Source organism: Merops nubicus, unplaced genomic scaffold, assembly GCF_000691845.1.
Source record: "Merops nubicus isolate BGI_N331 unplaced genomic scaffold, ASM69184v1 scaffold11097, whole genome shotgun sequence".
Lineage (NCBI taxonomy): Eukaryota > Metazoa > Chordata > Aves > Coraciiformes > Meropidae > Merops > Merops nubicus.
This window is the reverse complement of record NW_008620991.1, coordinates 1,982-15,191: the sequence shown is the minus strand read 5'-3', so window position 1 is coordinate 15,191 and position 13,210 is coordinate 1,982. Positions and strand designations below refer to the sequence as shown.

Here is a 13,210-nt window from a genome sequence, read left to right as displayed (position 1 = left end):
ACCTTATTTTTACATTACTATGCACCAAGGAAAAATATGTAGGAACTCCATATGTTAAGCATCACGTCAAAAAGGCAAAAAAAAAAGGAACAGAGTTCCCAGTACCAGTATTTTTACTTTAGCTGCCTTGAGATGGGATGACTGGTATCCTGTTGCAGTTGCAGAGATGGCAGTTGTGCCAGACTCGTGATGAACCAGAACAGTTTGTAAGCCTAGAATGAAACAGAAAGTCAAATAAATCTGATTATGGGGAAGAAAAGATGAAGCATACACTGCTAATCTCTTCCACTATCATTCTAAACAGACAAGAATTTTTTCCCCCTCATGACAGGTTCTAGGCACTGGTGGTTTTTTTTGTGTGTGTGTTTTTTCTTTTTCTTTAGTAGTGCACACTTCAAATAAATGTTGAAGGCAAACTGAAATATGACTGCAAATTACAGCAATTTTTTTAATCAAACTTAGATGTTACCAAATAGATGTAATCTTGACCTTCAAATAATTCAATGATCATTTAAATTAATTTGTACCGTGCATTTTCTTTTGACCGCTTCCATCTTCTTTCAGGGTCAGCTCCATCGGCATATCAGGGTCAATATTGGCTAAGGACATTTTTGTTGATTCCCAGACAAGACTAAGAGAACTGAAGTTATCAAATTTACTGCCTTGTTGGTCATACGCAGCCAAATCCAGTACTGGATTGCGATAATTTGAGACAGGAACCTGAAAAAAAATGAATACTTTGATGCAAGAGCATTTTTTAGTCATTAAAGGAAAAAAAAAGTATGTCGAGTTCCATGAGATTTATTATAACACTCATTACATGAATAATCTTCATTAAAATTAGCCATCAAAGCAAAGTCATCAAGCTGTACTTCAACAGCAAGGGTTTTTTGGGAGGATTTTTTTTTTTCCCTTGCCAATGAACTGCCTTAAAACAAAATCGAACTGCACAGTCCAACTACGTTGTCTTTGGAATTAAAGTAATGAAAACTACTGGTCTTTGTGAAAAGACACAGCTCAAAATTCTAGCGTTCATCTTGTGAAAGGCAGTAGTGGTAGCAGTGTATTGTCATAGCCTAACTGACACACAGTGGAGCTCAGAAAACAGGTGAACTCAGAAGTGACTTACAATAGGCAAAACGCTCATTCCCACCTCGCAGAGCAGGTCCTTAAAACGAGTTACCAACTTGATACACACTGCAGTTTTATGAAAGCAGGATGACTTTTATATTTGCCTCGTGACACTAACACAACAAAACAGTTTTACTCGGCAGCGAACACGTGACAGCACTCATTAGGACAGAGAAGGAAGAGTTCTTCATGCCTGACAACCAACACACAGTAATATCCATTTATTGTGCAAAGCTGAATACATCTGATGTCACTGAACAATACTCACTGTAGATACTCACATGGGTATCTTCACATCAGCAGCACTAGTGCCTTGACTAACGAGATACACACAGTAATGTACACTCATGTAATAAAATGTATGTGTTAAAATATGTCTCTGTACTCAAAATCTAATCTATACTCAATGGAATAGTTGCATTAGAATGAAATGGTAGAGGGACAAAATGCTGTCCTTAGAAACAGTTGCTGGGAACATTTCCCCCCTTCCTCTTGTGTTTTTTTTTTTTTTTTTAAAGAAGTTTAACTCAAGACAAGTGAGAAAGTCTTCCACGCAGTGACACTTTTGGGAGAAGCCACAATCCAAATGCTTTTACATGTAGCTCTATTTTCTGGGAGGTGCCTTTGTAAAGCTGTTTGAATGAGCACTGTAGGACACTCCCATTCAGGCTGCTCTCTGCAGAAGCAGGCAATGAGACCAGCATGGCCCACAACACTGGAGATACTCTTACTCTTGCAGCAAGTCAGATGTGTTACTTCGCAGGTGGAGGTCCAAACACAAATTTTCAAGTTACAAGAACAAATTCTTTTCCTACCACTTCTCAGGCTTACCACTTGCTTATTTTGTTGCAGCAAAGGGCAGGAGAGATCCAGCTGAGGACTTCCATAAACAGGAGTCAAGGTGAGTCGTGAAGGGACAGCACAGATGAACTTCACAACAGCAGGCTCAACCGCTGGAAAAGGGTTTGTGATTGTGGGGTTGTTTCCAACTGTTAAGGCAATAATCTGTACAATTATGAAAACAGGCAGGTCAGGAGAGAGAAAAGGATGACGAGATCAGACCTACTTTATAGGTCACAGTTACAGAAATAAGAGAATGAACAAGTAAAAATACGATTCTTTGGAATTTACAGCACCATTAAAACACAGGAAGATGTAAAAGGAGGTGTGTGCTTCCAGAACAGTTCTATGCCGTTACCATAAAGTATTGCCCCTGGGCTTGGATGTTCTACCAAATTGATTCAAACAGCAAATGTTTTGTAACTTAAAAAGCTAACAGACAGGTGCTTTTTCTTGCAGAGTGAGACCAGAACAGCCCAATGACACTATTTACAGTCACTTCAGTGTGTTTAAAAACATCTTATGTTTTGCTTTACATTCCTTTTTCAACCCTCAACAAAACAAAGTGGGTATAAACACCGAGGAGGCTGTCCCAGCAGGCTGAGGGCTTACCCATTCATGCACTGGTGCTAACCAGAACCACACAGATGTGGCCTGCTCGGGATAACTCTGAGGGCAGACACCAAGGTGTGCGTGGCGAGATGGCAACAACAACAAAATGCTCTTCCTTTTGGAATGTGCACTTACAGAAACAGCGACACTTTGTATGGTATAAACACCGAGGAGGCTGTCCCAGCAGGCTGAGGGCTTACCCATTCATGCACTGGTGCTAACCAGAACCACACAGATGTGGCCTGCTCGGGATAACTCTGAGGGCAGACACCAAGGTGTGCGTGGCGAGATGGCAACAACAACAAAATGCTCTTCCTTTTGGAATGTGCACTTACAGAAACAGCGACACTTTGTATGGTGTCCACTGAGGAAATCAGTTAAACAATTTGGCAGCCACACCAAAATGCTTAGGCCTTGCAGAATCACAGGAGAAAACCATTAAATCAACGCTAAATGCCTTATAGACTGGCCAAAGTGAGCAAAGCAGGATAAATCACTTCTGTGTGTTGGAGAAAACAAGACCAGGTGGAGAATGACTGCAGCCATTTTCAAAGAGACAGCACAAATATCAGAAGAGTAAATTCCTACTGCTGACATTTGTTTGAATAAACAGAATTACACTGGAAGGTAACTTGGCTAAAGAGAAGCAGGTCAGACAGAAGAGCCAGTTTGCTGCAGTTTACGCAAACTGAAGCTGCACTTATTAGGATCTATCTGTTTAACACATTCTACAACATCATGTTTCTGTGATGTGGCTTTATACTGCAGTAAACCAATCATAAACCACTTGTAACATAACGTTGTGAAATGCTCCCTCAAACCTGTCCCAGCATCAACAACGCAGAAAAGATATACTTACCCAAGTTCTTCACTGGCTTTTTAGAAAAACTACTTGTTATATAAAAGGTATATGGCATCATGAATGGGCTGAAGCCTGTTCTCATTTGCCTTAGCTCAGTTTTTGATGGAGGGCAACACAAATGGCACTTACTTGCTCTCCCAGGCTTTTGCAAGACACTCTAACCCAATGCTGGATGTTGTTTCGAGACGTTGGAGGCCCAAATAAAGATACACCAATACTTTCTCCATCCTCAGCGGTGATGTTCCTGAAGAACTTTGAAGGTTCTTGTACCCATGGTCTAGGTCCTCCCTCAAATAACATATCTTTAGAGGAACCCAAAGTCACTAAAGCAACAGATGGAGGATCAATAGTCTGTAATGAATGAATTAATTACAAATAAATGAATGTTTACATGGTTTGATTGTAAAAAAATCATAAGTTTGATTGTGTGAAAGAAACTTCCTTCTTAATGGTAGAGCTATCTTTGGTACTTTGGTTAGGCTATGACTTTCCCCACATAGAGATTTCTAAGCATGGTTACTTAAGTACAGAGTTGTACCACAATAACTAGCATCACTTACAAGAATTCTGCCCAGTCAGATTATGTTCAATGGAACTCACAGATCCAAAGAAAAGTTTCAACTACATTCCATTCACATCTCTTTCATGAAGAATTACAGCAAGAGAAAAACTCAATACACTCTTCTGAGCACATTCAGAGCAATAGTATTTGAGTATATTTTTTAAGTAGACAATACTTTAAATCAATGAAATAACGTCAAATTCTACATTCATTTGACAGCACTCTCTCCAGCACAGCTCTGTGCATGTAATTATTCTCCTACACAAGTTTTAATTCAAACCTTCACAACAAATTCTACATTGATGGGCATGGCCTGGACAGCCTGTGCTGTTTCTCATCACAGAAATTAACCTGACATTTGGATGTACAATAATCATTTGTAGATTGTGTTCCAAGTTACTTATGTTACTTAGGTGTTTAGTAAGAAAGACACAGCAGCTAACAAAGGCTGGTTCAATTCTTTCTGTAGGTGCATTTTGGTAGGAAGAGAGAGAAAGCAAGGCCTGGCATAAATGTTCCTCTTCCCTCCCATTTACTTGCTAGTCATATTTGTAAAATAAAGGTTAAAACTAATTGGAAAATTGGGAGATTTAGTCTTAAGCGTCTGTCTGCCCTTGGACTTTTTTTAACAGGTGACTGACAAAAAAATGCTGCCTTTCATTTCTGGGCATCATAAATGTTTCATTCGACAGAAAGGGGGAAAAAGAATGTAGAAATCACTGTTCTACACTTCAAAGAAGTTCTTTACAGATATCTAAGCATGGATTTTTTTTTTTTTAAAGCACACATAATCTATCCTCCTTGTCACCATGCATTGGCTCTATTAAGTACCCCAGAATCTTTTAACTTTATGAAAAGCAGTGTTGCAACATCTCAAGGGACTTTGTTAATAAATGTGAATGATACCACACATATGAAAAATTCCTAATTAAAAGGGACTATGCCTCTCTCACATTGCTACTAATAATAGAAAGTCTACACACTCTGTTCAGGATCTCTCAGCATCTTCAGATAATAATACTCAGCTCTTTAAGATATCTGACAGAAGCATATTTTAAAAGTAAAATCATCACTGCAGTCATTGCAGAAACTTTTGGTCAAGATCTGGAGGGAAAAAAGCTATGGTGAAAGGTATGACTTCAGCTTTACAGGTTCAGTGCTAGGTCTCTGAAGATGGGGGTAACGGCAGTGGATTGTTTCATCTTTCCATATATAGACCCATACTCAGGGTCGTTCTTTGTGTTTTCTTTAGTGAACTGTCCAACCATTAAATATGTTTGTCCCATTTTGAGGGAATAAGCATTTTTTTCAACTGAAAATTGAAAATTTTCACAGCCATGTAGGCTAGCCAGCTTTTCTTTCTTGCAAGAAGCAGTTTATAGACTATAAAAATAGAGATCAGAGGTTAGGTCTACTTCCATTTGCCATCAGGGACACAGGATTGTGTCCATGTGCAGATCTAGAGAAGAGCAATGAAGCTGATGAGGGGTCTGGGGAACATGGCTTGTGAGGAGTGGCTGAGGGACCTGGGGGTGTTTGGTTCAGAGAAGAGGAAGCTGAGGGGAGACCTTCTGGTTCCTTACAACTTCCCAGAAGGAGCCTGGAGTGACGTGGGGGTTGGTCTCTTCTCCCAAGGAACCAGTGATAGGATGAGAGGAGATGGGCTTAAACTGCAACAGGGGAGGTTTTGATTAGCTATTAGAGAGGAAGAATTTCTTTCCTGACAAGAGTGGTGAGACATTGGCCCAGGCTGCCCAGGGAGGTGCTGGAGTCCTCATCCCTGGAGGGGTTCAGATAATGTGTGGATGTGGCACTTGGGGACACGGTTTAGTGGTCATGGCAGTGTTGGGTTGATGGTTGGACTTGATGATCTTAGAGGTCTTTTCCAACCCTAATGATTCTATGATTCTATTGTGACTTCTCCCTTATTAAGCCAATTCTTAATCAGTTAAAATGGACCATCAAGAAATTATTTGAGGCTCACGTAATTCTCTACCCATCTAGAATCTGCTGAAAACTATTTTACTAATTTAAGTGTGTTGTGCAACATAAGATACACATCCTCACTGGGATGGATGTCCTCCTATTACTGACCTATATATTTCTTCAGGTGACAGCAATGGTGACTCTTGACAGAAGTATGAAAAACGGGCAAGGATATCGAATTCACTTTGCACTTCAGAAGCCAAAACAATCTGCTGGTTCACTACTGCACTACTCACTCCTCTGTAGTTGGCTTGCAATATCCACGTAAGCAAACTCTACTACATACATGCTCCACAGAGAAAGGGTTAAAACACAGTTCCTCAGAAGAGTCTTTAATTTGTTTTTTCTGTGAATCACCCACCCACCTCATTTGTCTTTAAAATACCTATTAATTACATCATATCAACTTGCTCTTTGTCACTGAAAGACATTTTAAGGGATGCATTGCTTTAGGAACAGTGAAAAAAGACTTACTTTTAATGGTAGATAAGCAGCAATGGTGATGCTCGCACTGAGGTGGATGTGGGCACGGGCGTAACTAACAACAAGTGTTGTGTAACCTTGAGCTTCAGCTTTCACTCTGACTCCACTACAAAAATCAGCAGTTGGCTTAAGCCTTCCTGTCAGATAAATCAGGAATATATAAATATGTATTTGGAGAGAAATCCCCAGGCATTTTAATGCAGGTTCAACATGGCTTTTCTTGACAAAAGCATTTCCACCAGAAGCAAGCAGAGATGTCTTCTCCAACCAAATCTGTAAAAATGTTCCATACTATCTGTCATCTCAAACTCAACACTTACTGAAGTCTCCAAGTCTCATAAACTTCTTTATACTGTCCTGAACAGGAGACGAGTTTTTACTCTGGTACAAACTAACAGAACTTCTCTCTCTCACTGAGTATTTTCATCTCATTGTCTGAAAATCAAACTGGCTTGAAATTAAGCACAAGTAAGTGACGCTGCTGAGACAAGCTGTCCTGCACCAAACAGGTGGATCTGTAGCAATACATCATTTCTCTAGTTGAAGGTGAGGTATTCTCATGAAATTTCTCTGCTTGCTTAGAGGATGTTTTGGGGTTTAGGAGGGTTCTATTTTTAGGTTTTTTGAAACAAACAATCCAGCCTACTACATAGTGACTTAAAATAGCTGCCTCTCAGTCAATCAGATAGTATCATGCAGGCTGGTTTTACCGGCTCAAACGCACAGTAAAGAGCTTCCATACAAGAGACACTTGGAAAAAAATTAATGGTACATCAGAATAACATACAGAATTCAGCTGACACAGGAACAAGCACATTGCTCAGTGTCCACTCAGCCCAGCTACGTTAATGGCAACCTCTAGAAATAACACACATAGTCCATAGTCTTAATAAACCTGACAAGAGGCATTTCTGAAAGCAATGAGCCCAACAATGACTTTGCTTTCGCAAAATTTAGGCAGCTGACTGCCTCAGTTCCTTATGAGCAAATAATGAACAGTGTCTTTATAGAACTGAAAGTACTGCTGGAGAATTTGGGCAAAGCAGTTACTAAACCTAGTGTTCTTATAAATCCTCCAATGCTACCTTGAAACACAATATACATAGTCCCCTCTCATGAAAAACTCAGCAGCTTTGTTACAGAAGCATGTTAAAAATACTGTATCAGTAAAAAAAGTAGGAAGATACATGGGATACTACACAATATCTGATGCTGCTGCCAAAACCTCTTCAGAGTCCCTCAAAATGCCAAAAATACTAAAGGGAAGTTCCATATCAAGTATATCATCAAGAAAAAAAAAATCCTTAAAATAAATATATCCTCAAAATAAAACTTCTCTGATCCCCACCTCTGAATTTAAGCACCTCTGTGGGAATACTGTAGACAGCAATTGAAACAGTGACTTAAAAGAGATGTATGACAGTTACTAACATCTTAATTTAACTTTCACAACAGGAAGAGGATCAAATCACCTTGAAGTGGTCTGAACACGCCAGAGTTTTCTGCTTCCACAACTAGATCGAAGTGTGAACAGTCACTCAGTGGGACCGTCTCGCCCGTTTCAGTGTTTGTCAGGCCATTAATCCTCAGGGGCAGCTCCAGTGTTTGGCCCACACGTGCTTCAACTTGACACGGTGTGAACTCCATGCCACTAGGTTCAGTTACATACACCTGAAGAAAGAAGCAAACACAGGACAGAGATGTAAGAACACAACCCCACAAAAAAAGGTACCAGAACAGAGAGAAATTAAAAAAAAGAAGTAGACTTTGATATGCTTTCCTTATTTTAATGAGCCCTCTTGTATACACCTCCCAATTGTTGACTTCCCTCTGGTGGCTGGAAACAACTCTCAGATTCAACATTGCTTTTGTGTTTACCTTTGCAGAAAGGTATCTGAAGGGCCAGGAAAAGCTTGCTGCCATTTCAGTGTTCTCTTCCCTAACAGGCCACGCTCACATTAGTTTGGTCAGCCTTTAACTGCTACTTCTATAATCATAGAATCATAGGGGTTGGAAAGGACCTCGAAAGATCATCTAGTCCAACCCCCCAATAATGCTGTCTTCTGCTTTGCTGAATTTCAAGTGTGGACTAAGTTGTGCAGTATCTCCAGGAGGAACTATCACCATTCAGGACAGATTTAGCATCCAATCTTGATTTTTGATTTTCAGCCTAAATATTTGTGCTAGACCTGACATGGTTAGCGAGGCTCCCCAGCCTGCATCACCCACAGCAGCAGGGATGCAGAGGTTGAGGGAACTCATGACCCAAACATCTCGTCCATGGCTTCTTTTTTCTTTTCTTTCTTGCATTTCTGTTGGCAAAACATTTTTAAAGGTGTCCAGGGCTCAACACTTTCCCATAGTAATATGTCAGAAATTGACAGTAAGCAAACAAATATCTACTGCCTAATCTAACAACCCTCTGCTTCAACAAGTAACCTTTATGTGAGAGGTACTTTAGAAATCAGAAAGATTACTTTCAAAAATAAGACTGGCAGAGACAGATCTTCCATGTTGTGATAGCTGGTTGTTGATGAATGAGCTGTAATGCCATGATCTGTTATTCTGATTTGCTACTTCTTCCATTGATGTTAAGAATCCATCACAGACTGACTGCGTAGTTTTTAACAATAGCTGTGATCAAAGTTTTTAATTTTCAATATCTTAACTTCCCAACCATCTGAAGGGGCTTCTGGATACAATACTGAACCATCCGATGCAGAGTTAAAAATGTAATCCTTGGGGAACTTAAAGTTAACTCTTCCTAAACTTGCTCAATGAGGTCAGTAAATGGAACTCTTCAGAGTTATTATACAAAGAATGCAATTGCTAACACAAGAACAAAGGGCTTCAAAAATAACCTGGTCAAATTGTGCAATGCACTGCTCTGAAAGCTCACATGGAGAGAAGTATTTTCTCCGTCTCCAGGCTCTGACTTATGTTTGAAAATAAAAAAAAAAAATGTAAGAAAATAAAAAAAGAGGAAAAGTATTTGTTTAAACAGTGCTCTCTTCATTCTGGGACAGACTTGGCAGTCCTGACCAAACACATTTTTTAACACTTTTGTCAAAAGGGACTTGGGCACACAACAGCACTGAGCAGAGTTCAACAATAACACAGGAGGGTACGTAAAAGCTGGGAGGAATTCGGTCCAGCTGACAGGTGGATATTGGATGCAGTCTGCTTGTTCCCCACCAGCTGCCATATTACAGGCATGCATCCTGGAAGGAAGGTGCACAGCCCCAGGGCTTGAGAGACATGCTTCCTACATCAACCTCAACGCTCCCTCAGAAATCAAAGACCACCACCTTCGTAAAGCCTTAGCCAGCTGGAGGTTGTTTGCCAGCCTCAACAGCACCCGCCTGGCACCAACAGCCCGACTCCATTAGTGACTCTGCAGCTGGGCGAGCAGGGGCTCTGGGTGATCGCTTAGATCTTCAGCGGGCAGGAGCAAGTTCGCTCTTCTCTGTCAGGTTCTCACTCCGATGCTTAGCTCTTTGCAAAATGCTCAGAGTTCAAGCACAGGCTAAAATGCCTGAATTTGTGCAGGGGGCAGAGCAGTGCTGCTCCACAGTAATGGCCACATGCCCCAGTGCTGCCACTGCTGCTTTCTCTTCTACCATGTCACCAGTCAGGCAGTTCTCAACAGCTTGACACAGAGAGTAAGCACTGACAGTTCTCTTAAAGGAGATTATCTGCATCCAAAGGACACAAGGAGATGTTTCCGAATCACAGAATCACACAGAATGCCAGTGTGGTGGGCACTGGAAGGGACCTCTGGAGATCATGTCATCCAACCCCCTGCTCCAGCACGTCACCCACAGCAGGATCACATCCAGGTGGGTTTGGGATCTCTCCAGAGGAGACTCCACAACCTCTCTGGGCAGCCTGCTCCAGGCTCTGCCACCCTCACACTGAAGAACTTTTTCCTCCTGTTCAGATAGAGCCTTCTGGATTCCAGTTCATGCCCATTGCCCCTAGTCCTGTCACTAGGTACCACTGACAAGAGTCTGGCCCCAGCCTCTTGCCCCTGGCTCTTTGTGTATTGATCAGCATTGATCAGATCCCCTCTCAGGCTTCTCTTCTCCAGGCTGAACAGCCCCAGGGCTCTCAGCCTTTCCTTTGCACAGAGACATTCCATGGCCCACCCTCAGCAGTTCTGTAGCCTCCCCTGGACTCTCTCCAGGGGTTCCCTGTCTCTCCTGAACTGGGGAGCCCAGCACTGGACACAACACTCCAGATGTGGCCTCAGCAGGGCAGAGTGGAGGGGCAGGAGAACTTCCCTTGACCTGCTGGCCACACTCTTCTCAATGCACTCCAGGAGACCATTGGCCTTCTTGGCCACGAGGGCTCATGGCTGGCTCATGGGGAACTTGCTGTGCCCCCGCACCCCCCGGCCCTTCTCCTCAGAGCTGCTTTCCAGCAGGTGAGCCCCTCACCTGCACTGGTGCAGGGGGTTCTTCCACCCAGGGGCAGGACTCTACACTTGCCCTGGTTGAACTTCATGAGATTCCCCTCTGGTCAACTCTCCAGCCTGCCCAGGTCTTGCTGAATGGCAGCACAGCTCTGGTGTGTCAGCCACTCCTCCCAGTTGTGTACATCAGCAAACTGGCTTGAGGGTCCATGCTGTCCCTTCATCCAGGTCATGGATGAATGCTGAACAAGACTGGGCCCCGCACTGACCCCTGAGGAACTCTGCGATGTACAGGCCTCCAGCCAGACTCTGTGCCCTTTGAGCTCTGTTGTTCATCTGGTTCTTGATCCACCAACCAACAACATTCTTAAGACTGTAGATTTACAGTGTTAGCTGGTGTTAACCAGAGCATCATCTTCACCTGCCTGTGCACACCGCTTCCTGTGGGGCCATTACACATACTGTTCCTGCACTTTCTTCTCTCCATACCACAGACTGCTCACCCTGACCAAATCCTAAGAACAGGGTATGATTTGCCCTGAAAAACCCCTCTTGGGAGGGATATTTTTCATTCCCATTTTCTCATTATTTTCCTAAAACATTCTTTTTTCTTGGCCTGCTTGGGCATCTAAAGCCATTATGTGGCACTGTATTCCTTTCAGCCACTTCTCCAGGCAGGAATTTCATTGTGCAACTTGATGATATCTGTCACCCTTTTGTGTCGAGGGAAAACACACACCTCTTACCCTGCACAAAGTGTCTTTAGTTTGGCTTGTCTGCTTAGATGGTTAGGCTAGTAGTAAATTACTATTTCCATCTTGTACTCCAAACTTTCAACAAGGAAAAGTAACTTGCCAAGGAAATCAGGAAAAGGGAAAAATAGGAGTAATATTAATGCAGTGGAGAGAGCTTGAATCCCCAGAAGCACAAACCCTAAACCTCATCACTTAACCTGCCACAGGACAGGCAGGGAAACCTCCTGTCAACATTTTGGAAAGAGCAATTTCTATGGTATTCTCAGCTTCTTCACTGTTTCCAGAAGCCATATTCAAGAGTGAGCAGGTAAAATAAAGAGTTTTACCTTCATTTCTCCATAATGCAATGGATTCTGAACATCAGTTGCCTGAATAACACTGACGCCAATATCACTTCCAGTTGTCATCACTCCTTTGACTGTCACTGTAGCAACTGCCTGGTTAGAACAGGACCAGCTGAAATTTCCACTTCCACCATGAGCCTAGAATACAGAGAGAAAATCTTTCAAATATTTTATAGTGTATGGTGCTCACATTTCTTGGCTGTCGAGACTTTGAATGCCTTGCATGAAAACCAGAGACACACTGAGCAACAACAGGGCTGTTACTGAGGAAATACAAACAACACTTCAGAACTTTCAAATAAGCAAGGTGAAGTAAGAGACGAGAAGATTACCACCCTTCATTCATTTTAATTTCAGCTTTCTACGTGCACATGTCCTACGTGTTCAGCAGTGCTGCTAAGCCAGATAGCTCTCTCCCACCTGCAGAAGTTCGATGCTTAGAGCCAGGAAAACTTTTCGCAAATGGCCGCACTGGAGGCCTGGCATGTGGGATTACCATAGTTCAGAAAATCCCCACTCTTTCTCTGTTGCTGACAGCCAAAGGGCAGATTTTGGGTCTCATATCTAGTAACCTGACACTCTGTACCTGATAACTTCTTTCAATGGAAATTTTTCAGGGATCTAAAGGGGAAAAATAGGTGGGAGGCAGGGAAGGAATGAGGAAAGAGGGAAAACAAAAAAAGAAAAAAAAAGTAATTATCTTCTTAGGATCATTAAGACTGGAAAAGACCTCCAAGATCATCAAGCCCAACCGTCAGCCCAACACTACCATGACCACTAAACCACGTCACAAAATGCCATATCCACAAGTTTTTTGAACCCCTCTGGTGCTGGTGACTCTCCCACCTCCCTGGGCAGCCTGGGCCAAGGCCTCACCACTCTGCCAGGAGAGAAATTTTTCAACATATCCAATTGAAACCTGTCCTGGCGCAGCTTCAGCCCATCGGTTACTTGGTAGAAGAGATCAACCCCCACCTCACTCCAACCTGCTTTCAGGGAGTTGTAAAAAGCATTGGCATTACTACTTTATTTTTATGCTGAAAATCAGCACGTCTACCTGGAACCATTCAACAAACATGCTGCTCCACCAACTGCTCAGCCACGGAACGAGCAGTAGGCACGTATGGCAAGAGCCTGCTCCTGCCACAAGCACTGGGAGGGCCCAAAGCACCTGGGCTATGCTCCCACAACAGCTTTCCATGGAACAAGTCAACTAACAGC

At 42.4% G+C, this 13,210-nt stretch overlaps 1 protein-coding gene across 1 annotated transcript; it reads right to left on the bottom strand.

The window, feature by feature from the left end:
- Positions 1-105: 105 nt before the first annotated feature.
- Positions 106-12,475, bottom strand: LOC103776770 (nuclear pore membrane glycoprotein 210-like; the record flags this gene model as incomplete). The annotated part of the gene is made up of 9 exons (XM_008944295.1): positions 12,410-12,475; positions 11,972-12,127; positions 7,949-8,147; positions 6,797-6,833; positions 6,468-6,582; positions 3,575-3,796; positions 1,963-2,136; positions 528-720; positions 106-212 (listed from the first exon to the last, which is right to left on the bottom strand). Coding segments are annotated over exons 1-9 (1,269 nt in total), but the record flags the coding sequence as incomplete, so codon positions are not given.
- Between the last annotated feature and the right edge of the window lie 735 nt (positions 12,476-13,210).